This window comes from Jaculus jaculus, chromosome 7 (assembly GCF_020740685.1).
Source record: "Jaculus jaculus isolate mJacJac1 chromosome 7, mJacJac1.mat.Y.cur, whole genome shotgun sequence".
Lineage (NCBI taxonomy): Eukaryota > Metazoa > Chordata > Mammalia > Rodentia > Dipodidae > Jaculus > Jaculus jaculus.
In genome coordinates, this window is record NC_059108.1 from 84997384 (window position 1) to 85024833 (window position 27450).

General features: G+C 42.6%; 1 protein-coding gene and 2 non-coding genes across 3 annotated transcripts; 1 reads left to right on the forward strand and 2 right to left on the reverse strand.

Annotated features, from left to right (window-relative positions):
• Positions 1-629: 629 nt before the first annotated feature.
• Positions 630-794, forward strand: LOC123462663. Its single transcript, XR_006638445.1, has one exon. It is a non-coding gene; the product is annotated as a U1 spliceosomal RNA (small nuclear RNA).
• A 10514-nt stretch (positions 795-11308) lies between these two features.
• LOC123462257 (ubiquitin-fold modifier 1-like) lies at positions 11309-11686 on the reverse strand. The gene has a single exon (XM_045155371.1). The coding sequence runs from the start codon at positions 11684-11686 to the stop codon at positions 11429-11431; it is 258 nt and encodes an 85-aa protein (XP_045011306.1). The 3' UTR covers positions 11309-11428.
• A 6564-nt stretch (positions 11687-18250) lies between these two features.
• LOC123462641 lies at positions 18251-18414 on the reverse strand. Its single transcript, XR_006638427.1, has one exon. It is a non-coding gene; the product is annotated as a U1 spliceosomal RNA (small nuclear RNA).
• Between the last annotated feature and the right edge of the window lie 9036 nt (positions 18415-27450).

Here is a 27450-nt window from a genome sequence, read left to right on the forward strand (position 1 = left end):
TATTCAAACCGAATGCCAAATGTCTTGGGGTAAAGCTGGTACAGCATGGTTTTAGCAAGCAGGAAGCCATGGTAAGGAGTTAAGGAGTCAGAAGAGGCAGAGCTAGGAGAGTCGCCATGAGTTGGAGGCCAGCCTGAGACTAGAGATTGCATTCCAGATCAGCCTGGGCGACAGTGAGACCCTACCGCTCCAAAGAAAAGAGAGTGTGAAAAAAAAGAGAAAGTGATGTGTCCTAAGAACAGCATGAGATACTTGAGTCCTCGGAAGGGTCATGGTTTGGGGGCGCCACCACGGCCTGCACGTTTTTTTGCTAAAAACAACTCAGTTGCGTCAATGCGCCCTCTGTGGGTCCACAGAAGCCGGCCAGATCCTTGTCGGGTGGGCGGGGTCTCTAGGAGGGGCGGGGTGCATGCAGATTAGGTCGGCGCGGAGGCTGCCGGTCCCCGTGGTCGCGGGCCTCCGCGTCCTTCATGGGCCGTTTGTGGCGGGAAGAAGGCTTGGGTGTAGAGTGCGAGCCGAGCAGGGGAGTGTGCGGGGGGAAGCCGCATGCGGACGGCCGGAGGGCGAGCCACCGTGAGTTGCGAGGCGGTCTGGCGGCGTGGTGAGCGTGCGTTGGGGCTGGCGGCCTCATACTTACCTGGCGGGGGAGATACCATGATCAGGAAGGTGGTTTTCCCAGGGCGAGGCTTATCCATTGCTCTGCGGATGTGCTGACCCCTGCGATTTCCCCAAATGCGGGAAACTCGACTGCGTAATTTGTGGTAGTGGGCGACTGCGATTCGCGCTCTCCCCTGGCTTCGCGGTGCAAAAGTAAGAAATTATTGGGCGCAGTTGTGAAGGCTACTGGACAGTCTTCCCCGTTGGAATTGTACGATTCCTTTTCGTTCCTATTCTCTGTCTCCTTAGCCACTAGGTACAGGTATTGGAAAAAGAGGTAATTAGGGCTGGAGATATGGTTTAGCGGGCACGGTCAGAGGCTCCATATCCCAGGACCTACGTAAGCAAGCCAGGTAAGGTGGCACATGCATCGGGAGTTCCTTTGCAGTGCCTGGAGGCCCTCATGCGCCCATTCTCCCTCTCTCACTCACTGCCTCTTTCTCTGCCTGTGTTGCTCTAATAATAATAATAAAAAAAGTTAAAAAGGGTGTTTGTCAATTATCTGTAGTTTCCTTAGTGAATCATTTATTCTGGTGATTAACAGTAATCTCATTCTATCAGGCCTTAAACTTATTAGTTGAGAGCGCTTTTTTTTTTGTAGTTTTAGTATTTTTTGTTGACAACTTCCATAATTGTAAACAATATCCCATGGTAATTCCCCCCCCCCCCCCGCCCCAATGTCCCCTTTGCAACTCCACTCTCTATCGTATTCCCCTGCCCCATCAGCCTTTTATTCTGTCATTCTCTTTTCCTCCTATTATGATGTCTTGTGTAGGTAGTGTCAGGCACTGTGAAGTCATGCATATTCAGGTCATTTTCCTATTTACACTTCTTTATTGGAGAAAGAATGGACGCACCAAGGTCTCCAGTTAATGCAAACTGCTTTGGCCACTTTGTGCATCTGGCTTTCCTGCTTAATGAGGAACCCAACTGCTCTCCTTTGGCTGGGCAGGCAAACGCCTTAACGGCTAAAGTCCTCTGGAGTTTCTTTGCAGAGGCTGGAGACACTGGCCGGCCCATTCTCTATTGGCCTGTCTTTCTCTCTCTGAAATAAATTGTCATCAAAGCCAGGCATACTGACACTCGAGAAGCAGAGGCAAGGAGGGTTGCGCATTCAAGCCAGCCTGAAAAACCACGAGAAAGTCAGCTGAGCCCTCTCGTTCCTGTGAACGTGACCAGCTGCTTCATGCTCCTGCCTTCCCTATGAGATGGACTTTCAGCCATACAAACTTCCTTCCTTCAGTAGCTTCTGTCAGGTCTTTTGTGGCAACAATGAGAATAATACAGGAATTCGCCATGCAACTTGCTACTCCAAAGATGCAGTAAATCACCTACCTGGGCAGGTGGTTGTCACAGCATCCACTTAATGAGGGAGGGCACAATTTACTGAGGACGGTGCACATTGTTAACCCCATGTCAGTCCACAGAAGGGTATCTTTGACAGCTCTTTTTTTTTCTTTATTATTATTTTTTTTTTAATGCATTGTGGGCCAATGGGTCTCTTTGAATCAGGACTCCAGCGTCTTTCTGACAGAACCAAAGCAGTTCTGGGGTCAAGAAGTCTGAGATCCGGGCTTCATGATGACCATTTCTGGTGAAGGTCCACTTCAAGGTTAGAAATAGCTAGTCTGTTAGCCTTCCCTGGCAGAAGGCGGTGCCCTCTGCCAGTCCACACGTGGGAACACAACATGTCCACCTACTGGGAGTGCAGAATGGATTGCAAAAGTGTAAGGAGATCATCATTGCCAGTACTGAAAGGAAAATTCATTAGAGTGAGAGAATGGGCGCACCTGAGCCCCTAGCTACTACAAACAAAAGTCCAGATGCATGTGCCACTTTGTGCATCTGGCTTTAGGTGGGTATTGGGGAATCAAATCAGGCCACAGGCTTTGCAGACAAGTGGCTTAACCACTGTGGCATCTCTTCAGCCCTAGGATTTTCTTTTTTTTTTTTTCCTGAGGTAGGGTCTCACTCTAGCCCAGGCTGACCTCACCTCAGACTCATGGTGATCCTCCTGTATCTGCCTCCCAAGGGTTGGGATTACAAGCATACGCCATCATGTCCAGCCCCTAGAGTACTTCTTTTCAAGATCTGAGCTCATGGGTATCTCTCCAGTCTACTATTAAGTTTTGTTTTGTTTTTTTTTACATATAAGAAAATGTATTTTCCTAAGATATTCATTATGGACCAGTAATGCATTTAAATGCAATGCTTTAAAACGTTAGGCACAAAGAGCTTACAGATCACATTTAATAATAAAACATCTAGTTGCTTAATACATGTTTTTGAGATTACAATTTAATTTTCAAAACCAAACAAATAAGTATTAAATATATCACTTCATAGCAAAGGACATTTAAGTGGATTGCACAAGCAGCAGGCAGACTTGTGTTATAAGAGAAAGAAGACAATTATAATTAAGCCCAGAACTTAAAAGACAGTATTCAGACAGTTCTGCTTAACTGAGGCCTAATTTTATAAAGAGCCGGGTCACTCAGTACTAGATTTTTATAAAAATAGAATTACCTGAATCAGCTGGTACCCCCTGCTTTGATAATTTGTGATCGATATCTAGTAATTTCCCAAACCATTAATGTAGCTTTCATATGCTGTGTGTGCTACATTTTCTTATGAATAAAACTGAGGCCCTGTAACACTCAAACATGTCAAGGTAAAACTTGGTCCTAGAGCTTTATCCATGGATGTAGCGAGTAGTTAGTGAGAACCTGCCTTCCCCTCGCCTCCAGAGCGCACTACTGCAAATGCAGCTGCTCAAGTCCCGGCTCTGAGTCATGAGCCTTTAATTCATCCTTCAAGACAGCAGAGATCAAGGTTTTCTCTGTATGGACAAATCTTTCTTCGGACCTTCATCAAGGGTATTTCTGAGGTGTTTACATTCATATAATATAGCCTCCTCTCTGTCATCTGGTACTTAATCTATGTCATGTATTTTGTCTTCCCTTTCGCTTTTCTACATCCTATTCTTTTAGGTTTGTCCAGCCCGTGGACTTTTCCTGCAGCTCGGCGCTGTTCCTTGTCACTGCTGTCCTTTGCTTTCTTGTCCCAGTCGGGCCATCGGGGCTTGCCCATCTTCCTCCCAGGCTTCTTATCCACAAGATGACTAGTAGTGACACTGCCTTAAAGGCCAGGTCTTTAGCGAGTTCTGCTCATCAGCACGTCCAGTCAGTGCTGCTTTGCTCAAAGCCACGCGTACACTTCAGGTCTCCTCTGCAACAACCTTCTTTCTGAACGCTGTTCAAAAATATCCTCAAAAAATGGTTTCTTGAGGATTTCTGTCATGTAAGTTGGTATTAAAAGAATACATAACTCAACAAAAGATGTTTCTACATTTCTCAATTCAATTATAAACACTGAATTTTGCAAGATCGCAGTTAAAATATTTATAGATACAATGGATAGATCTAAAAATTCACCTTTTGGCTTCATGATGAGAAATTAAAATTTATAGGATATATTAAGGTTGAAACTTAAAAAACTAAGATTTTTTTCACTGAGATGTCTATTAACGTCATCAGACTATAGAGTAATCAAACTACGAGTCTGCAAGTAAGATAATGTCAAGTCAATTGTCATCCATTGTTGGGGACCACCCTTAAAAGAAATCCTTCATCTTTCCCTTACCCCCTCCTCCACCCCTGCTGCATTCTGGCTAAAGAATAAACATTCTGCTCTGCGCCTGCAGTATCAAGGCCCCTGAGTTTTGACTTCTCAGAACAACCACAATGTCTCTGGCCTGAGGCCAAGAAGAGTTTGTAACCTTCCACCACCTAGGTTACCCTGACCCCCTTTCATATGATTCATGTCTGCCATATGATTCATGCCTTGTGCAAGAAGATTCTGTACTGTCTCACCCTCTACGCCCCTTACCCCTCCCCTACCTAAAACTGACTTTAAAAGATGAGCCTTCTGGCTGAATAAACGACTCTCGACAAGCATTGGTTTGCCTGAGTCCATTCCCCTTTCTCGCCCATTTTCTTTGCAGGCTAAGGTCCTCCTGGTGCCCTCACGAATAACTAGGTCCCGCTGGTCGGGGCAAGTGGCGCCCAAACGTGGGGCTCAGGCACGGACCTAGTCGGACGGAGACCACTTATTGAAGATCCTCCGGAGGAGTTCTCTTGTGATCACCGCTTCTTTGCCTGAGGAGACGGCTAGATCTGGTAAGTTCACTCATTCCGTCCCATAAAATGGGCCATTCTTTGTCAAAAGAAGCATCCTTTATTAAGGACTTAAAGTTTTCTCTCAGAGAAAGGGGAATTAAGGTAAAGAAAAAGGACTTAAACTCTGGTTATGCATAAATATGTAGACATAACTGTACAAGCTTGGCAAATACCCCTGTGAACCCCCCCACCCACTTTTCCCTTCCTTGCTAAAAACCCTATAAAAAGAAACACCCAATATGACAAAGAGTCGAACTCCGCTGTCTCCTGCATGAGATACGTGTCAACCCCAGAGCTCTGGTTTCCTAAATAAAGCCTCATGCTTTTGCAGCAAGTTGGGTCTCCTATGTGTCTTTGGGTGCGTGCTATCTCGAGACTTGAGTGAAGGTCTCCCTCTGGGGGGTCTTTCAATTGGGGGCTCGTCCAGGGATTTGCATGTCTACCCAGGACTCCGGAGACCCCCTTGGAGGTAAACAATGTAAATGTCTGCAGCGCTGCTTGTCTGAGTGTTTGTCTGAGTGATTCCTGTGATTTCTGTTGCTCTGATCTGTTTTAATTTCGGTTTGGGCAGCTGTTGTTCGGGACCGTGAGGACCTGACAACGGTGGTTGGCAGGACCACAGGCTGCAATCCTGGGGGACGCCCCGGGATCTGAGGAGAGTCAGGGTAGCTGGCAGTCTCCTATCTGGTGAAGGAAGATTGTGTATTTCTCCTTCAGGAGAAACCACAGAGGCATCTTCCGTCTGAAACTGCATTTGGTTTTCTGTTCTGGACGCATCAGAGGCGTCACGGTTTTTGGTTTCTTTTTGTCAGTATCTATTTTGTGTTTGTTTGTGGACTCTTGTTTCTAATTATGGGACAGACTGTGATGACCCCCCTGACTCTGACGGTATCTCATTTCTCTGAAGTTAGAAGTAGGGCTCATGACTTATCTGTAAAACTTTTTAAAAAGTAAATAGCAGACTTTCTGCTCCTTTGAGTGGCTGCCAGAGGGAACATTTGATCTAACCATTATTTCTACTGTTAGGAATATTGTTTTTCAGAAGGGAGCACATTCTCACCCAGATCAACAGCCATACATCCTAGTCCGGGAGAGACTAGTGACGGATCCCCCCGCATGGGTCAAGCCCTGGATCCACCCCCCTGCCACGGTCAGGCTCCCGAGTCCTGGCAGTGGCCCAACAAGCCATGAGAAAACCAAGCCGAATGGCCATGGACCCCTCGGCTCAGCCCAAAATATATCCTGAAATAGAGGACCCTCCCGAGTGGCCCTCTGCCCCGATTCCATCTCCCCCACCTTAGCCCCCTGCTCTCCCCGCTCCAGCTTTGGCCGAGGGAGGAGGAGATGGGCCCGCTGCAGAGACTAGAAACCGGAGGACCTGATTCCACCGTGTCCCTGCCCCTACGAGCCTTTGGTCCTCCCCCTGACCCTAGCATGTCTCAGGCCCAAATGAGCAGCCTACCTAGCTCCCAAATGAGATTGATGTGGGATTCCCTCTCACCCGACCTGAATGGAATTACAACTCAGCAGAAGGTAGGGAGCAACTGACAGTCTACCACCAGGCTCTGATGGCAGGTCTCAGGGGGGCTACTCGCCGCCCCGCGAATCTGGCTAAGGTAACCTCCCTCTATCTTTTTAGAATGCTTGATGGAGGCTTCCCGGAGATATACTCCTTCTGACCCTACTTCTCCGGGTCAACAGGCAGCGATAACAATGACATAGATAAGGCAGTCCACTCCAGACATTAAAAAAAAAAATTGTAACATCTGGAGGGTTTACAAGATCTATTTTTGACAGACATAATTAAGGAAGCTGAAAAGGTTTATCATAAGAGAGAGAAAAAGAAAAAGAAAAGAAAGACAAAAAAAAAAAAAAGAAAGCAGAAGAGAGAGAAAATAATGGGAAAAGGAGACAAGAAAGAAACATAAATAGGATATTGGCCGTCAGTGATAAAAAAAATAAAAATAAAAATTTCAGGCTGAAGTATGTTGGGATAGTTTGCTTGAGTTTTATCAAATTTAAGTCATGGGTAGAACATAAAATTGTTTTATGTTAATTAAAATTTCTGTGGTGCATGAAATCAATAACTATCAAGTTTAAGCCAAAATCATTGGTTGTCAAATAATGTTTTTTCTTTCAAGATTTATCAAGGGTTATATTAATATTTAGCTAGCTGTTTGGGCTCAGAAAAGACCAGATTCTACTCTGTTGTATGTAAAGTAACTGTCTCAATTTTGGCATCTTAAGTCCAGTACTTATAACAAAATTAACCCTTAAGACATATTCCCTCCTTTAGGGCACAGCCTCATGCTCAAACAATGGTCCTCATCTGAAAAAAAAAAAAAAAAAAATTCAAGCTCCATGGTTCTGTTTCCAATGTTCTCTGGGTAATTTGTACCCATACAGGTATCTGAACTAATCAAAGATGTTTTTACACAGGTGCTAAGACCTTATACTGTCTTACTTGTTTTCTAGGTTAAATGAGTTAAGTTTGTAAATCAACTGGTACTGTTTTCAAGACTGGTAACAGGTTCTACCTATATTTATAAATGTTATATATTTAAAATGTGAGATGTGCCTACTTTCTATACCTCAGATATATGGCTTATGCTACCACAGTACAACAAAAATTTTAAAGTTAGGACAAAATGATTTTAAAAGCCCTGTGCCATTCTTTAGTTAAGTCTATTTCAGTAATTAAATGTTCTCTATATGTATGTACATCCAAGCTGGTATAACTTCCTTTCTAAGTGTGTTAATCACCTATGTAGAAGCCAAAGCCAATTGGAATCATCAGAGTAAAAAGTGTCAATATTTTGGCCTGTGCTCCCATGTCATGAGGCCATTGGAGATGATGGGACACTTCTACACTGGCCCCCTGGTAAGTCACCTGTCTTCCTGAGCAGGGAGGATATGGAGACCCAAACAAAAGTGGTGTACAATGTAAAACAGGAGAGTCACAATTGAGGAACAATCAGTCCTCCTGACTTCCCAAAGAAGGGGAAACTACTTGGCTAACATGGCCCTGACTCATCCTAACAGGCAAAAGACACCAGTAAGCTATGGGGCTACTCCTGTGTCCCTAATTCTCTTTGGAGAGCCATTAATGACCTCCAAAATTAATCCTTAATTAACTTTTGGCTATCTGCAAGGTCTTAAACACTCAGAGAGAAATGTATAACCAAAGATTAAAAAATAACTTAAAAATATAAATGGTCAAGAGGGGAAACAAATAAACATTAAGATATCTTTTCCCCACAGCTCTAATTCTATAATAAAGAAAAACAACTATAGATGTTCAAAGGGTTATTTTCAAATCTAAAATATATAAATAAGTTTTGAGACCAAATATATATATATATTTGTATAGCCTTTAATGGCACCCAATAGCTCTTTATTGTCAAGATTAAATGTTATGTATATGTTTCTGATAACTCTGCTAACATCTCATCTGTTTTACAAGTCATGTTAAATACTACTGTGCCATTTAATGAACAGTTCTGAAAGAAAATCTCAGCCAACTCATCCTCAGATGGTCCTGAGACGATCCAAGCCTGTCTACCTGGATTCCCTCGACCTACAAAAAGACCAGTTTGCTGTGTGCTCACTTCTCAGTAACTCCTTACTTTTATTCTTTCTTTCCAAAGTTCTCTTTCAAGATTATCTTCCTACACTCTGTGGTACATTAAAATAGTTCCCCTCTCTAGGAGAGATTCTCTAACTGCAACAAGTCTCCACTTCGTGTCCCGTTCAGCAGGAAGTAGTAAATGATCTGATGTCTTCGATCCAGTCCCCTAAAGCAGTTAGAGTGTCTTCTCATGAGAGGGAGAAATACGTACACCATACGTTCCTGTTGTCATAGATAAAGTTTACTTAAAATAAGTTTATTTAAAGTTCCTCAAATAAAATTATAGAGCTTGATTGGATTGCCATACAGATTAAAAGTTCTAGGACCTCCCATTTATGAGGGAATTGCCATCCTTACATCTCCTGTGTCTACTAACAGTGCAGAGGGATTATTCTGGCACTCTGCCCCAGAGGGGGTTATTACTCTTGCATCCATTTCCGGCCTCGGACTGTGTCTATTAGGCCCTGATATGCTCCCTCCTCTGACTCTTGAACCTGTATGCAACCAAACTGCTATTATCAATGAATCCTTTGTATATACTAAAGCCCCTAGTAACTCCTATTTTGCTTGTTCCATGGGGCTGACTCCCTTTATTGTCAACAAGGACTTTTTACAGACTAAGGACTATTGTGTTGTAGTTATAGTTTTGCCACGATTTTTCATTCATGATTCTGAAAGTTTTACAACTACTATAGATCAAGGCATTGCCATTAGGCCAAAAAGAGAGCCTTTAACTGCTCTCACCCTGACTGTGCTCCTGGGATTTGGTGTTGCGGGAGCGGGAACAGGTATTACCTCGCTGGTAACCTCCCAACAGCATTTTACACAACTCAGTGCCTTAGTGGACAGAGATCTTAACCTCATACATGAGGGGATACAAGATCTCAAAGACTCTTTGGCCTCTCTCTGAGGTTGTACTCCAAAACTGGAGGGGGCTAGATTTGGTGTTCCTAAAGGAAAGTGGACTTTGTGTGGCTCTAAAGGAGAAATGTTGCTTCTACTCTGATAAGATTGGCTTGGTACAAAACAGTCTTAACAAAATAAAAAGAAATCTAGAGGACAGAAAGAGAGCCCGAGAACAACAAGAGTCATGGTACAAAAGTTGGTTCTCTACATCTCCCTGGCTAACTACTTTGCTTCCTAGTCTCTTAGGCCCTTTTTTTTGGATTCCTTTTGCTTATCTCCTTCAGCCCTTGGGCCTTCAGACGACTAACCAGTTTCATTAAGAATCAGGTGGACGCCGCCATCAAGCCGGTGGACGTTCACTACCATCGCCTGGCAACTGAAGAAGTCTCCGCCACATATGCAGCCAAAGAACCTGCCGGCCCTCCCCCTCAACCTTTAGACTTTACCACCCTGCAAAAACCCTCCTGTCAGGAAGGGAGGAGGATACTTAATAGGTTGATATTGTATATATGTAATTACAATGATTGTAATGGGGAGGTAATATGATGGAGAATGGAATTTCAAACGGGAAAGTGTGGGGGTGGGGAGGGAGGGAAATACCATGGGATATATTTTATATTCATGAAAAATGTTAATAAAAATTTTAAAAAAAAAAGAAAAAAAAAAACCCTCCTTTCAGTCCCTCTATGTGATGGTTCAAGTCTCTGCGCTCCCCCTCCTACTATTGGCTACAAAAAGAACTTCAAATGCTTAAGGTCATCTTTTTAACATACAAAGTCCGTCCTTTGGGATCCCAGGAGGACCCTATCAGCTTATTCTAAGGGAGAGGTGCGTTGCGCTGCCACAAAGTGAGTGACCTGGTAAGTCAGTGACGGAACAGGTGACTAAGTCTTGGCCCACCTAAGACAGGGCGACCTCACTGAGAGGAGGCCGACCCAATGACCGGTAAGGGTCTAGCATCGCCTTTCTAACAGGCTCAGGTCCCGTTTGTGCCCCTACTGTCGGGATCACTCTAGACACTCTGGCCACAGAAACATCCTGCCAAAATGATATAATGGCTTTGTCCGATCCCTGGGGAACGCTTGCCTCCCTGTTTAACATCCTCAGGGCTACCCTGGGACCCACTGAACGTGACAAACAATTGGCACTAAAACCTAAATGTTGTTAACATGTGACCAAGGGCTTTGCAATGACTGCCTCACTTACCTCATTTTTTACATAAGAGAGGGGGAGATGTTGGGGACCACCCTTAAAAGAAATCCTTCATCTTTCCCTTACCCCTCCTCCACCCCTGCTGCATTCTAGCTAAAGAATAAACATTCTGCTCTGCGCCTGCAGTATCAAGGCCCCTGAGTTTTGACTTCTCAGAACAACCACAATGTCTCTGGCCTGAGGCCAAGAAGAGTTTGTAACCTTCCACCACCTAGGTCACCCTGACCCCCTTCCATATGATTCATGTCTTCCATATGATCCATGCCTTGTGCAAGAAGAGTCTGTACTGTCTCACCCTCTACGCCCCTTACCCCTCCCCTACCTAAAACTGACTTTAAAAGATGAGCCTTCTGGCTGAATAAACGACTCTCGACAAGCATTGGTTTGCCTGAGTCCATTCCCCTCTCTCGCCCATTTTCTTTGCAGGCTAAGGTCCTCCTGGTGCCCTCACGAATAACTAGGTCCCGCTGGTCGGGGCAATCCATGACCCATAATCCTTTTCTATTTTAACTCAAATACAAGTGTGACAGTGAACTTTAACTTTCAAAATGTTCTGGCTAAGAATTATTTGCCAAGTCAGATAATCCATTTGCCACAAGTGAACTCTCAATTGTGATGAGGTAGCAACCATCAACTGTACCACCTTCTCTGGAGGTCGTGCCCTCCACCCATGAGGCTTCCCACTTCATATGAAAAGTATGAACAACAAGGGACAGAAGAGCCACCGTTCATTGTTTCTTTGATTCTTGTTATTTTCATAGTATCTTAAATACCTGATTTCAATTTTACAGCAACGACAAACATCAATATTTATTCTGGTCGGTAACTGTGCTCCAAGTTGCATGTACTAATGACTTCCAACACGATCTCTAGGAATAATTCGTAGTTCTGAACCGTGCTTTAGAAAAACATTTCCAGCAGTCTGAGCAGGATTTATTCCTATTCCATCATTGGTAATAATTGCACTTGTTGCTGCAGGAACTTTAAATTCTTCTGCTGCAAACTTTAAGACTGCTGTAAAAGGTGTACTTTCAGGAACACTGAGTACTTTGTAGGGCAGCCACGGGTGAAACGTGAGCGTGATCTTAAAGGACACCTTCGACATGGTGGAGCCACACCGACGCCCCGGAGGCCGGTCTGGAACCGGCGGAGTACTATTAAGTTTTGACAGGATAGTTTCAAGTAGAAATCACAGATCTGAATCTTATTTTGTGTGTGTGTGTGTGTGTGTGTGTGTGCGTGTGTGTGTGGTAGGGTCTTACTAGCTGAGGCTGATCTGGAATTCACTGTGTAGTCTCATGTGGCCTTGAACTCACTGCAATCCTGCTCTCTCTGCCTCCTGAGCATCAGGATTAAAGGCATTCACCAACTCGCCCAGCTGAATCTCTATTAAATTCACTTTGGTGGCAAGATTAAGTCTGTGACTGAAGTAAGGGCTTGAACCTTTTCAACAAGTCTGGCTGCCTGTACCCAGGTTAGAGGCACTCTCAGGGCCAGGGCTAAAACAATAAGCTATTGTTCTAAAGCCTAATCCCAGACTGACTGTTTGGTTGATGCTGGGGATTAAACTCAAGGTGTCACACATGCTAAGCAGACCATCTACCTACTGCCAACCTATATGCCCAGCCCAAGTTCCAGGTTTTAAATTCTTTGTTTTGGTTTTTGTGTTTTGTTTTTTGAGGAAGCATCTCACTCTAACCCAGGCTGACCTGGAATTCATTATGTAGTCTCAGGGTGGCTTCGAACTCATGGCAATCCTACCTCTGCCCCCCAAGTGCTGGGATTAAAGGCCACCATGCTTGGCTCCTAAAAAAATAGTATTTATTTATTTGAGGGAGACTGTGTGTTTGTGTGTGTGTGCCCGCACACACACGTGCGCGCGCGGGAGCAAGTGTTAGAATGGGTGTGCCAGGGCCTCCAGCCACGGCAAACCAACTCCAGACCATGCATCACCTGGGGTATCTCGCTTACATGGGTACTAGGGAATTGAATCTGGGTCCTTAGGCTTCACAGGCAAGAGCCTTAACCACTGAGAAACCTTTCCAGCCCAGTAAATATGTTTTTAATTAAGTAAGTACCAAGCATGGTGGCACATGCTTCTAATCCCAACATTGGGGATGGATAGTCAGGAGGATTGCTTGAGTTCAAGGCCAACATGTGATTTAGGAGTGAGTTTCAGGTCAGCCTGAGCAAGACCCTGTCTCAAAAAAAGAAAATTTTTTTTTTTTTTTTTTTTTTTTTTATGAAGAATCTCACCGTAGCTCAGGCTGACCTGAAATTCACTATGTAGTCTCAGGGTGGCCTTGAACTCAGAGGGTTCCTCCTATCTCTTCCTCCCAAACGGGGACTAAAGGTGTGCACCTCCATGCCTGGCTGTAAAAAAATAAGAAAATAAAAGAAGAAATTTTGAGCTGTAGAGATGGCTCAGCATAATGCACTTCTTTGCCTTCAAAGCCAAAGCACACAGGTTCAACTCCCAGAACCCATGTAAAGCTGATGCACATGATGGCACATGTGTCTTGAGTTCTTTGCAGTGGCTGGAGACTCTGATGAGCCAATATTGTCTCTTTCACTAACTATATCTCTGTCCTCTCTTTGTCTCAAACAAACAAACAAATTTTAAACTCAAGCCAAGTGTGGTGGCACATGCCATTAATCCCCCACTTTGGAGGCAGAGGTTGAGGTGTGCTGTGAGTTCAAGGCCACCCTGAAATTACAGTGAATTCCAGGTCAGCCTGGATGGAGTGAGAAATGCCTCAAAAGAAAAATATATATATATATATATACATATATATATATATATATATATATATATATATATACACACACACACACACACAGAGAGAGAGAGAGAGAGAGAGAGAGAGAGAGAGTTTGGAGAGATGGTTTGGCAGTTAAGGCCTTGGAAGGCCTTGGAAGCCAAAGGATCCCTGTTCGATTCTCCAGGTTCCACGTAACCCAGATGCACGAGGAGGCACATGCATCTGGAGTTCTTTTGCAGTGGCTGGAGGCCCTGGTGTCCCCATTCTCTCTCTCCCTCCCACTCTCTCTCCGTATTTATCTCTCTCAAATAGACAAACAAATAAATAAGATATATTAAAATAGCAATAATAATAAGGTCAGAGGTAAGACGATTGCCATGAGTTCTGGCCAGCCTAGTGTAGAGTGAGACCCTACCTAAAAAAAAAAAAAAAAAGCCAGTTAGTGGTTAAGCACTTGCCTGTGCGGCCTAAGGATCCTGGTTCAAGGCTTGATTCCCCTGGACCCAAGTAAGCCAGATGATGCACAAGGTGTTGCATATATCTGGAATTCATTTGCAGTCGCTGGACTCCCTGGTGCACCTATTGTCTCTCTACCTCTTTCTGTCTGTCACTCTCAAATAAATAAAGAAAAATAAACAAAAATTAGGGCTGGAGAGATGGCTTAGCGATTAAGCGCTTGCTGTGAAGCCTAAGGACCCAGGGTAGAGGCTCCATTCCCCAGGACCAGGACCCACGTTATCCAGATGCACAAGGGGGCGCATGCGTCTGCACTTCGTTTGTAGTTACTGGAAGCCCTGGCCTGCCGATTCTCTCTTTGTTTGTCTCTCTTAGATAAATAAAAATAAATTTAAATTAAAAAAAAAATAAATATTAAAAACATAAGCCGGGCATGGTGGAACACGCCCTTTAATCGCAGCACTAAGGAAGCAGAGGTAGAGGTAGGTGGAATTGATGTGAGTTCAAGGCCACCCTGTGCTACATAATAATAATTGGGATGGGGAGATCGCTCAATCATTTTCGTACCACGTACCAATGTTTTGTTTTTCTATCCGTTAACTAAACAAGCCAACCACCCCTTCCTGCCAAAAAAACCCCATACATCAAGAGAAATGATTTCCAGATTGTTTGGATATGGAATCATCTTACTTAAAACGGATCGTGTCCTGCGAGGATGCAGCGCCTGCGAATCGGACCTTTACTTAATTAATTAATTAATTTATTTATTTTTGTTTTTTCGACCAAGGGTCTTCATCCTAAACCAGGCTGATCTGGAACTCTCTATGTAGCCTCAGGGTGGCCTCGAACCCACTGCGATCCTCCTACCTCTGCCTCCCAAGTGCTGCGATTAAAGTCGTGCACCACCAAGCTCGGCTTGGGTCCCCAATTTTGCCGAAAGCTTTAGAAGAAGCCACAGGAAACAGCCATGGTCGCTCCCACTGCGGGTCCCCTGAGGCTGGCCGGGGCTCGCAAAGCCCAGCCTTGGCGGGGGGTCTCGGGGGTGGGGACGGTGTCTGCAGATTGGGAAGCGCGCGGAGGATGCCGGCTCCCGTGGTCGAGCGCCTCCGCGTCCCGCGTGGAAGACGTGTGGCGCAATGAGGGCACGGAGCTGCCCAGGCTGCCCAGTACCAACGTATCTACAGATGGTTTACTACAACAGCGAATAACGACGTGGAAAAACTTTTTTTAAACACAGCTCAGGAATCGCAATTTTTCCATGCACGGGATACCAGCCTGACTTTTCACTGGCAGGACTCCTTCCAACGTGCTCCTCCAGACACAAAATGGCCTGGATATCCATGACCTCACAGTGCCTGACACTACTTACACAAGACCGTCATAATAGGAAGAAAAGACCATGACATCAAAATGAAAGAGACTGATTGAGAGGGGGAAGGGATAGGATGGAGAGTGGAGTTTGAAAGGGGAAAAGTGGGGGGAGGGAGGGGCTTACCATAGGATATTGTTTACAATAATGGAAGTTGTCAATAAGAAGAAAGACAGATAGACAGAAAGAAAGAACAGGGCACCTACTTGTTTTAATGGCTGTGTGCTCATGTCATTTTAGTGTCCCCTGGGAAATGTGTAGCGGCATCTCATCTGTCCTTTGATCGAGCCACTCCCACACTCCTGTTAATCCTTGTGTGGTAAACGCTTTAGCAGTTGACTTGGCAAGTTGTGGTTTGGTCAGAGTGGTCTGATTTTGGGGGGGAGGGGACTTCAAGGTAGGGTCTCCCTGACTAGCCCAGGTTCTCCTGAAATCCACTATGTAGTCTCGGGGTGGCCTGGAACTCACAGAGATCCACCTACCTCTGCCTCCTCATTGCTGGGATTGTACACATTTTAAAAAATTTTTAATGGAAGGAGGATGAAGCCTATAAATGAAACCTGAATAATTTCTAACAGTGCGAACAATTAGCAGTAGTAACCACGGCTGATTTAGGCCCCAGTATTAGTAAGGGGGTTGTGTCTGTGCTGTAGAAAGCTGGGTCATGCTAGGTACGGGGTACAGACCTAGCATGTGACACTTGGGAGGTGGACTGAAGAGGACCAGGCTTTAGAGTCTAGTTTGGGGATCAGAAAATAAATTGATGTGTGTGTGTGTGTGTGTGTGTGTGTGTGTGTGTGTGTATGTATATGTATTTTTTTCTGTTGTGGTTATTGTTGTTTGGTTGGTTTTTGTTTGAGTTTTGTGCCCTGTTTTTCCACGTCAACTACAGTGGAGTCTGCGTGACCTGTTCACCAGGCTGAGGCGAAAGCTTCAAGGAAGAAAGCCTCCTGCAAGGACGTGCATTTTCGAGGTGTGTAGTGCCTTTTGCTGCTGTCTAATAGCTGTTTTCTTCATTACTACTGCTCTGTTCCTGACACATGACAGCAGCATGATGTTCTTTCACAATTTAGTAAAAATTAGATATGGAACAGTTTCCAAAAATTGAGTCACCTGATGGTGTGATGCTTCCTCCTGTGACCCCGCTGTTCTTCCAAGCCACAGTCAGAATTCCCAGGACCAGAACCAATCGATGAACCATTACCTTATACAGGAGTGTATGGTAATGGGGATATGCTAGTAAACAATGGTGGGAAGCTTGTTTCTTGATAATCTTTAACTTTTGTGGACAGACTTGCTAGGTCGAGGCCACCTTGATGCTTGCTTACGAAAGCACAAAGAGAAAGCATTAGGAAACAACTGGGATCCAATTATGAAAAGGCAGGATTTGATACACATCCATTTTTATGGCATGGTTCAAGAAAGAAAACATACTAGATTTATGAAGTCGCCCTGTTAGAACTTTTGTTAAAAATACTTGATGCACTCAGGAGGCAGAGGTAGGAGGATCACCATGAGTTCAAGGCCACCTTAAGATGACAGAGTTAATTCCAGGTCACCCTGGACCAGAGTGAGACCCTACCTCGAAAAAACAAAACAAAACAAAAAACTTGATGCTTGAAGCAGGCTGTTCATAAAAATTGTACCACATGAATAAACAAAAGCTAAGCTTATGCAGCTGGAATTGTATATAACCTGATGCTCTACTTCAGTAAAACACACTCAGATACATTAACCTTGTGTGTGTGTCTGTCACTTCGCTGACTCCTTGCCCACCTCCCAAGGCCCTGTTTTCCCTCAGACTGGTGGTCCCGGCTTTGCCAGTCAGCGGCACTGTTTATCCTCTTCAATGACAGGATACAGTAGAAAGACTCTGCCTGGAAGTTTTCCTTTTCAGTTTGGTTCATTTTCAGTGTTAGTAATTTACATAGTTGTTTGATTCATCTGCCTAAAGAATAGTCTTACAAGAGAGTATTAAAGCACAAGACACCTATTATAACCTTTAAAATCTGCATTGTTTCAAATTTTACATTCTATTCACAGTATGTCAGCAGTTCTTGACTATTAAGCAGAAACACAAATGGACAAGGCTCTTCTAAAATGCAGATGTGCATAGCTAGAGCACAGTGGTAGTGGATGGGATGTAGGGAATGAGGGAAGGAGAGAAAGCAACTGTTCCTGTGTTCAGAATGTGGCTCAAGTGTTTGGAGCTAAAAACAAGTTCCTTGGACTGGAGAAGATGGCTTAGCGGTTACGACACTTGCCTGCAAAGCCAAAGGACCCTGGTTCGTTCCCCCAGGACCGACGTAAACCAGATACGGGGTGAATGCATATGGAGTTCATTTGTAGGGGCTAGAGGCCCTGGCATGTCCAGTCTCCCTACCTCTTTCTCAAATAATATAAATATTAAATAACTCAAATAAATAAGTTGGCTATTACAGTTTCTCTCAAATTGGATTTGAAAACCCCCAATCCAGATTGGAAACTACAGTTATGCTATGAAATATCTGGCATAATTGATCAAACTAGTCAGAGGATGAAGGATGAATTTATCTCCCATTCAGCTGCACTTTGTAGCATTGCTGCTTTACCAGTTCGTGGATCAGTTAAAAAAAAAAAAGCCACTGAACTACCAGAAATACTTTGAGGCATAGGGTTTAAAAAAAAAGTAAGGAGCCAGGTGTGTTGGCCTATGCATTTAATCCCAGCACTCTGGCGGCAAAGGTTGGAAGATCTCCATGAGATGAGGCCACCCTGAGAATACATAATGAATTCCAGGTCAGCCTGGGCTAGAGTGAGGACCTACCTTGAAAAGAAAAAAACAAACAAACACTGAACTGATTCTCTGCAGAACAAAAACATTTAAATGGTAACAGAGAACTACATGACAGAGACCCCTAAAAATAAATACAACAATAATAGATCAGTATTCGAGGAGCTAGAAAAAATGACTTTATTCATGAGCAATTAATTCCCAATCATCATGTGACTATACTACAACAAATCCTATTTCCACATACTAAGAAAGCCCCTTCTTGTCATAACAAGTATGTCGGTGACTTCTGACTTTGAACTCCAAGACCAGGGAAGAGCGCGAACGCAGTCCCCCACTACCACAAATTATGCAGTCGAGTTTCCGGCATTCAGGGAAATCACAGGGGTCAACACATCCGGAGTGCAATGGAGAAGCCTCGCCCTGGGAAAACCACCTGCGTGATCATGGTATCTCCCCTGCCAGGTAAGTATGAGTCGTCCAGCCCCAACACACGTTCACCACGCTGCCCGACCCCCTCACACTCACGGTCGATTCTCCGGGACTGACAAGCCAGATGCACAAGGGGGCACATACATTTGGAGTTCCTTTGAAGTGGCTGGATGCCCTGGAGTGCCTATTCTCTCTCTCTTCCTCCTTCCCTCCGTCCCTGTCTCTTTGTCTCTTTCAAATAAATAAATAAAATACTAAACAAAGAAAAAGAAACACAGAATAAAAAGTACTGTTGGAGGCTGAAGAGATAGCTTAGCAATGCATGTAAGGTGCTTGCCTGCAAAGTCAAATTACCAAGGTTTGATTCCCCAGGACCCATGTAAAAGCACAGGGTAACACATGCAACTGGAGTTTGTTTGCAGCGGCTGGAGGCTCTGGGGGCACCCATACTTCCTCTTTTTCTCTCTCAAAAAAAAAAATGAAATGTTGGATTGGAGATATGGCTTAGTGGAATTGAACCCAGGTTGTTAGGCTTCTCCTTAAATGGTGAGCCATCTATCCAGCTCTGGCTTTTCAAAGTAGGGTCTTGCTCTAGCCTACGCTGACCTGGGATTCACTATGTAGTCTCAGAGTGGCCTCAACCTCACAAAGATCCTACCTCAGCCTCCCGAGTGCTGCGATTAAAAGCATGTGCCACCATGTCATGCAAAGCTTTTGTATTTCCCTAAAGTTCTGAAAATCATCAAATTCACTTACAAAAATTTAGATTACAAAAGTTGTGCTGTGTCTCTGGAGCACATGACGTCACTAGCAGGCAGCTCGATGGAGAGTCTCGAGCACATTGCACCACCATTTGTAGGCAGCTCCATCAGAGAGTCCTCCCCTAGCAGTTGTTTCCCCTGCACACCTTTAGGTTTTTTTGTTTTTTGTTTTTCAAGATAATGTTACACTCTAGTCCAGGCTGACCTGGAATTCACTATGTAGTCTCAGGGTGGCCTTGAACTCACAGTGATCCTCCTACCTCTGCCTCCAGAGTGCTGGGATTAAAGGTATGTGCCTCCACACTCTGCTTTTTTTGGTTTCTTGAGGTAGGGTCTCACTCTAGCCCAGGCTTACCAGCAATTGACTGTGCATTCTCAAGGTGGCCTTGAATTCACTGTGATCTTCCTAATTCTGCCTCTCAAGTGTTGGGACCAAAGAGAGAGAAATAGGTGTGCCAGGGCCTCCAGCCACTGCAAACAAACTCCAGATGCTTCTGCCACCTGGTGCGTCTGGCTTTACCTGTGTACTGGGAAATCAAACCTGGGTCCTTTGGCTTTGCAGGCAAGTGCTTAAACTGCAAAGCATTTTCTCCAGCACATATATTTTATTTATTTATTTGAGAGCGACAGACAGAGAGAAAGGCAGATAGAGAAAGAGAGAATGGACACACCAGAGCCTTCAGCCACTGCAAACGAACTCCAGATGCATGCACCCCCATTGTGCATCTGGCTAACGTGGGTACTTGGGAATCGAGCCTCAAACCGGAGTCCTTAGGCTCCACAGTCAAGTGCTTAACTGCTAAGCCATCTCTCCAGCCCCAAATATTTTATTTATTGGTTGATTTATTGATCGTTTGTGTGTGCGGTAAATGGGTGTGAGAGCCTGTTGCTGTGGCAAACAAACTCCAGATTCATGCATCATGTTGTGCATCTGCCTTCCATGTGGGGACTGGGGTATAAAACCCCAGCCAGTAGGCTTTGAAAGCATGTCCCTTTGGCAGCTGAGCCACCTCTCCAGCCCAATTTCATATTTTTGGAAAAATAATATCATATTGTCTCTAAATTGGGAATATTCTTTAAATTTTTTTTTCATTTTTTTAAAATTTTTTATTAACATTTTCCATGATTATAAAATATATCCCATGGTAATTCCCTCCCGCCCCCCCCCATACACTTTCCCATTTGAAATTCCATTCTCCATCATATTACCTCCCCATTACAATTATTGTAATTACATATATACAATATCAACCTATTAAGTATCCTCCTACCTTCCTTTCTCTACCCTTTACGTCTCCTTTTTAACTTACTGGCCTCTGCTACTAAGTATTTTCATTCTCACGCAGAAGACCAATCATCTGTAGCTAGGATCCACACATGAGGGAGAACATCTGGGCCTGGGTTACCTCGCTTAGTATAATACTTTCCAGGTCCATCCATTTTTCTGCAAATTTCATAACTTCATTTTTCTTTACCGCTGAGTAGAACTCCATTGTATAAATGTGCCACATCTTCATTAGCCACTCATCTGTTGAGGGACAACTAGGCTGGTTCCATTTCCCAGCTATTTTAAATTGAGCAGCAATAAACATGGTTGAGCACGTACTTCTAAGGAAATGAGATGAGTCCTTTGGATATATGCCTAGGAGTGCTATAGCTGGGTCATATGGTAGATCAATCTTTAGCTGATTTAGGATCCTCCACACTGTTCTCCACAATGGCTGGACCAGATTGCATTCCCACCAGCAGTGCAGAAGGGTTCCTTTTTTTCCACATCCCCGCCAACATTTATGATCATTTGTTTTCATGATGGTGGCCAATCTGACAGGAGTGAGATGGAATCTCAGTGTAGTTTTAATCTGCATTTCCCTGATGACTAGTGATGTAGAACATTTTTTTAGATGCTTATATGCCATTCGTATTCCTTCCTTTGAGAACTCTCTATTTAGCTCCATAGCCCATTTTTGATTGGCTTGTTTGATTCCTTATTATTTAACTTTTTGAGTTATTTGTATATCCTAGATATTAATCCTCTATCAGATATATAGCTGGCGAAGATTTTTTCAATTTTTTACAATGATTGTAATGGGGAGGTAATATGATGGAGAACAGAATTTCAAATGGGAAAGTGTGGGGGTGGGGAGGGAGGGAATTACCATGGGATATATTTTATAATCATGGAAAATGTTAATAAAAATTAAAAAAAAAAACATGATGTGGGCTGGAGAGATGGCTTAGTGCTTAAGCCTGTGAAGCCTGAGGACCCCAGTTTGAGACTCGATTCTCCATGACCCACGTTAGCCAGATGCACAAGGGGGCACACACATCTGGAGTTCGTTTGCAGTGGCTGGAGGCCCGGGTGCACACATTCTCTCTATTTCTCTCTATCTGCCTCTTTCTCTCTCTGACACTGTTAAATAAATAAAATTTATTTTAAAAAGACATTGTGCACATGTTTGAAAACTGCAAACAAATAAATAAAATATTTTTTAAAACGTGAAAAAAAAATTCTTTTATGCCAGGAGTGGTGGCCTACTTTTAATTCCAGCACTCGTGAGGGAGAGGTAGAAAGGATCACTGTGACTTTCAGGCCACCCTGAGACTACATAGTGAATTCTAGGTAAGCCTGAGCTATAGCAAGACTCTATCTTGAAAAAAACAAGCAAATAAAAACATATATATGTGTATATATATTTTTTTGTTTGTTTCAGAGACATATGTATGTATGTATGCATATATATATATATGTGTTTGTGTGTATATATATGTATGTGTGTATATATGTAAATATGGAGGTCTTGGGCCGGGGGTCTTCCGTCCTCCAAACAGAAGAGTGGACGCTTTCTTCTTTGGAAAGCTCCAGATGCCGAAGGAAACCACACTGCCAGCCGTTCACGTTCCACAGTGGGAGGCTCACCTGGTCTCCTTGCAGTGAAGACCACGGACAGGGGCCAGAGCTGCTCATCAGCCTTCGACCCTGACAACTAACATGTCTCCTGCTTTTTTAATTTCTTTTTTTTTTTTTGATTTTTTTTTTAATTTTATTAACATTTTCCATGATTATAAAATATGTCCCATGGTAATTCCCTCCCTCCCCACCCCCACACTTTCCCAATTGAAATTCCGTTCTCCATCATATTACCTCCCCATTACAATCATTGTAATTACATATATACAATATCAACCTATTAAGTATCCTCCTCCCTTCCTTTCTCCATCCTTTATGTCTCCTTTTCAACTTACTGGCCTCTGCTACTAAGTACTTTCATTCTCACGCAGAAGCCCAGTCATCTGTAGCTAGGATCCACATATGAGAGAGAACATGTGGCGCTTGGCTTTCTGGGCCTGGGTTACCTGACTTAGTATAATACTTTCCAGGTCCATCCATTTTTCTGCAAATTTCATAACTTCATTTTTCTTTACCGCTGAGCAGAACTCCATTGTATAAATGTGCCACATCTTCATTAGCCACTCATCTGTTGAGGGACAACTAGGCTGGTTCCATTTCCCAGCTATTAGAAATTGAGCAGCAATAAACATGGTTGAGCATGTACTTCTAAGGAAATGAGATGAGTCCTTTGGATATATGCCTAGGAGTGCTATAGCTGGGTCATATGGTAGATCAATCTCTAGCTGTTTAAGAAACCTCCACGCTGTTTTCCACAATGGCTGGACCAGATTGCATTCCCACCAGCAGTGCAGAAGGGTTCCTTTTTTTCCATATCCCCGCCAACATTTATGATCATTTGTTTTGATGATGGTGGCCATTCTGACAGGAGTGAGATGGAATCTCAGTGTAGTTTTAATCTGCATTTCCCTGATGACTAGTGACGTAGAACATTTTTTTAGATGCTTATATGCCATTCGTATTTCTTCCTTTGAGAACTCTCTATTTAGCTCCATAGCCCATTTTTTGATTGGCTTGATTCCTTATTATTTAACTTTTTGAGTTCTTTGTATATCCTAGATATTAATCCTCCATCAGATATATAGCTGGCGAAGATTTTTTTCCATTCTGTAGGTTGCCTCTTTGCTTTTTTCACTGTGTCCTTTGCAGTGCAAAATCTTTGTAATTTCATTAGGTCCCAGTGGTTAATCTGTGGTTTTATTGCCTGAGCAATTGGGGTTGTATTCAGAAAGTCTTTGCCAAGACCAATATGTTGAAGGCTTTCCCCTACTTTGTCCTCTAGCAGTTTCAAAGTTTCCGGTCTGATGTTAAGGTCTTTAATCCATTTGGACTTAATTCTTGTGCATGGCGAGAGAGAAGAATCTATTTTCATCCTTCTGCAGATATATATCCAGTTTTCAAAACACCATTTGCTGAAGAGGCTGTCTCTTCTCCAATGAGTATTTTTGGCATTTTTATCGAATATCAGGTGGCTATAGCTACTTGGGCTTACATCTGGGTCCTCTATTCTGTTCCACTGATCTACATGTCTGTTTTTGTGCCAGTACCATGCTGTTTTTGTTACTATGGCTCTGTAGTATAGGTTAAAATCAGGTATGGCAATACCACCAGCCTCTTTTTTGTTGCTCAGTATTATTTTAGATATCCGAGGTTTTTTGTGATTCCAAATGAATTTTTGGATTGTTTTTTCTATTTCCATGAAGAAATCCTTTGGAATTTTGATAGGGATTGCATTAAATGTGTAGATTGCTCTTGGTAAGATTGCCATTTTCACGATATTGATTCTTCCAAGCCAGGAACAAGGGATGTTTCTCCAATTTCTAGTGTCTTCTGCAATTTCTCGCTTGAGTGTTTTAAAGTTCTCATTGTATAGATTCTTTACTACCTTGGTTAGGTTTATTCCAAGGTATTTTATTTTTTTTGATGCAATTGTGAATGGGAGTGATTCTCTGATTTCATCCTCTGTGTGTTTGTTGTTAGCATATATGAAGGCTACTGATGTCTGTGTATTTATTTTGTATCCTGCTACATTGCTGTAGGTTTTGATCAGCTCTAACAGCTTGCTAGTAGAGTCTTTAGGGTCCTTTATGTATAGAATCATGTCATCTGCAAATAATGATAACTTGATTTCTTCCTTTCCAATTTGTATCCCTTTTATGTGTGTCTCTTGCCTTATTGCTATGGCTAAGACTTCCAAAACTATATTAAATAAAAGTGGGGACAGTGGACACCCTTGTCTTGTTCCTGATTTTAGTGGAAAAGCTTCCAGTTTTTCCCCATTTAATAATATGTTGGCTGTAGGCTTGTCATAAATAGCCTTTATTATATTGAGATATGTTCTTTCTATTCCCAGTCTCTGTAGGACTTTTATCATGAAGGGATGTTGGATTTTGTCAAATGGTTTCTCTGCGTCTAATGAGATGATCATGTGATTTTTGTCCTTCAACCCGTTTATGTAATGTATTACATTTATAGATTTGCGTATGTTGAACCATCCCTGCATCTCTGGGATAAAGCCTACTTGGTCAGGGTGAATGATCTTTTTGATATACTCTTGTATTCTGTTTGCCAATATTTTGTTGAGAATTTTTGCATCTATGTTCATGAGGGAGATTGGTCTGTAATTTTCTTTTTTTGTTCTATCTCTGCCTGGTTTTTGGTATCAGGGTGATGCTGGCCTCATAGAAGGAGTTTGGTAGAATTCCTTCTTTTTCTATTTCCTGGAAAAGCTTAAGAAGCAATGGTGTTAGCTCTTCCTTAAAAGTCTGGTAAAATTCAGCAGTGAATCCATCCGGGCCTGGGCTTTTTTTAGTTGGCAGATTATTGATAACTGTTCGGATCTCCATGGTTGTTATAGGTCTATTGAAGTGATTAATCTCATTTTGATTTAATTTAGGTAGGTCATATAGATCAAGGAAATCATCCATTTCTTTCAGATTTTCATACTTTGTGGAGTATATGCTTTTATAGTATGTCCCTATGATTTTTGGAATTTCTCTGGAATCTGTTGTGATGTTACCTTCTTCATCTCTAATTTTATTAATTTGTGTCTCTTCTCTCTTTCTTTTGGTCAGATTTGCTAAGGGTTTATCAATCTTGTTTATCCTTTCAAAGAACCAACTCTTTGTTTCATTAATTCTTTGGATTGTTCTTTTTGTTTCTATCTCATTAATTTCTGCCCTAATCTTTATTATTTCTTCCCGTCTACTGACTTTTGGTTTGCCTTGTTCTTCTTTTTCCAAGGCTTTAAGGCGAAGCATTAGGTCATTTACTTGCGACCTTTCTAATTTCTTAATATAGGCACTTAAGGCTATAAATTTACCTCTTAGAACTGCCTTCATTGTGTCCCAGAGATTTTGGTATGTTGTGTTCTCATTATCATTTGACTCTATAAATTTTTTGATTTCCTTTTTGATTTCTTCATTGACCCACTCATCATTTAGTAGTGTATTGTTTAGTTTCCATGATTTTGTGTATGCTCTATAGCCTTTCTTGCTACTGATTTGTAGTTTAATTCCATTGTGGTCAGATAGAATGCAAGGAATTATTTCAATTTTCCTGTCTCTCCTAAGATTTGCTTTGTGTCCTAATATATGGTCTATTTTAGAGAATGTTCCATGTGCTGCTGAAAAGAATGTATATTCTGCAGCCCTTGGATGAAATGTCCTGTATATATCTGTTAGGTCCATTCCTTCTATGAGCTCATTTAGTCCAGATGCCTCTCTGTTTATTCTTTCCCTGGATGACCTGTCAATTGATGAGAGTGGGGTGTTAAAGTCACCCACCACCACTGTGTTTGGTGTTATCTGTGACCTTAGTTCTAATAGTGTTTGTTTGACGAATTTGGGAGCCCCCATGTTAGGTGCATATATGTTTAGGATTGTAATGTCCTCCTGTTGCAGTGTGCCCTTAATCAATATAAAGTGACCTTCCTTATCTTTCTTGACTAATGTCGGACTAAAGTCTACCCTGTCTGATATTAGGATAGCAACCCCTGCTTGTTTTCTAGGCCCATTTGCTTGAAACACCGTCTTCCAACCTTTCACCCTAAGATAATGTCTATCCTTTGTAGAAAGGTGAGTTTCTTGGAGACAACAAATTGTAGGATCCTGCTTTTTAAACCAGTCTGCAAATCTATGTCTTTTCGTTGGGGCATTGAGACCGTTGATATTAAGAGATATTATTGAAAGGTGTGTATTTATGTTTGCCATTTTTTTTGTGTGTGTGTGTTTCTGGTTCTACCTGTGCTCTCTTCTGTTAACTGGTATTTGAGTATAGCTTGTTTTTTCTAGGTTCCTTATATGTGTGCTTTTCCTTTTCTTCAGCATGGAGGATTCTATCAAGTATTTTCTGTAGAGCTGGTTTTGTCTTCAAATACTCCTTTAACCTGCTTTTGTCATGGAATGTCTTTATTTCTCCATCTATTTGAATGGATAACTTTACAGGATAAAGTAACCTTGGTTGACAGTTGTTATCTTTCAGAACTTGGAATATATCACTCCAAGCCCTTCTGGCTTTAAAAGTTTGTGTTGAATAATCTGCTGTAATCCTGATGGGCTTGCTTTTGTAGGTAACTTGATTTTTCTCACTGCTTTCAATATTTTTTCTTTGGTGTGTGTGTTTGGAAATTTGATTATAATATGGCGAGGAGAGGTTCTTTCTGGGTTTTGTCTGGCTGGGGTTCTAAAGGCTTCCTGTATCTGTATTGGCACCTCTTTCCCAATTTGGGGGAAATTTTCCTCTATGATTTTGTTGAAGATGCCTACTATGCCTCTGGAGTGGAGTTCTTCTCCCTCTACTATGCCCTGAATTCTTATATTGGATCTTTTCATAGTGTCCCGAATATCTTGAAATTCCCACTCATACTTTTCTATAAGTTTGTCTTTCTCTTTGTTGGACTGCATTAGGTCTGCCACCTGGTCTTCTAGCTTAGATATTCTGTCCTCTCCCTCATCCATCCTACTGGTGAGATTTTCTACAGAGTTTTTTATTTCATTAACTGTGTTCTTCATTGCTAGTAATTCTGACTGGTTTTTCTTTATTATTTCTATTTCCCTATTTATGTCTTGTATTGCCTTCTTTATTTCATTAAATTGGTGTCCTGCCTCTTCTTTGATTCCTTTGATTTCCTCTTTGATTTCTTCTTTGATTGTTTTCATGTGTTCTTTGACCTCTTTGAACATATTTATAATTATTCTTTTGAACTCTTTCTCAGGCATTTCCTCTAACTCTTTCTCACTGGAGGACATTTCTGATGCATTAATACTTTTAGGTGGATTTATATCGTCTTGCTTTTTAGTGTTTCTTGTGTTATAATCTATATATTTTTGCATCTTGGATTAAGTTAATGCTTGGATTTTCTAGCTAGCTGTGTATTCTTAGCTGTATCAATTGATTTGATGTAATAT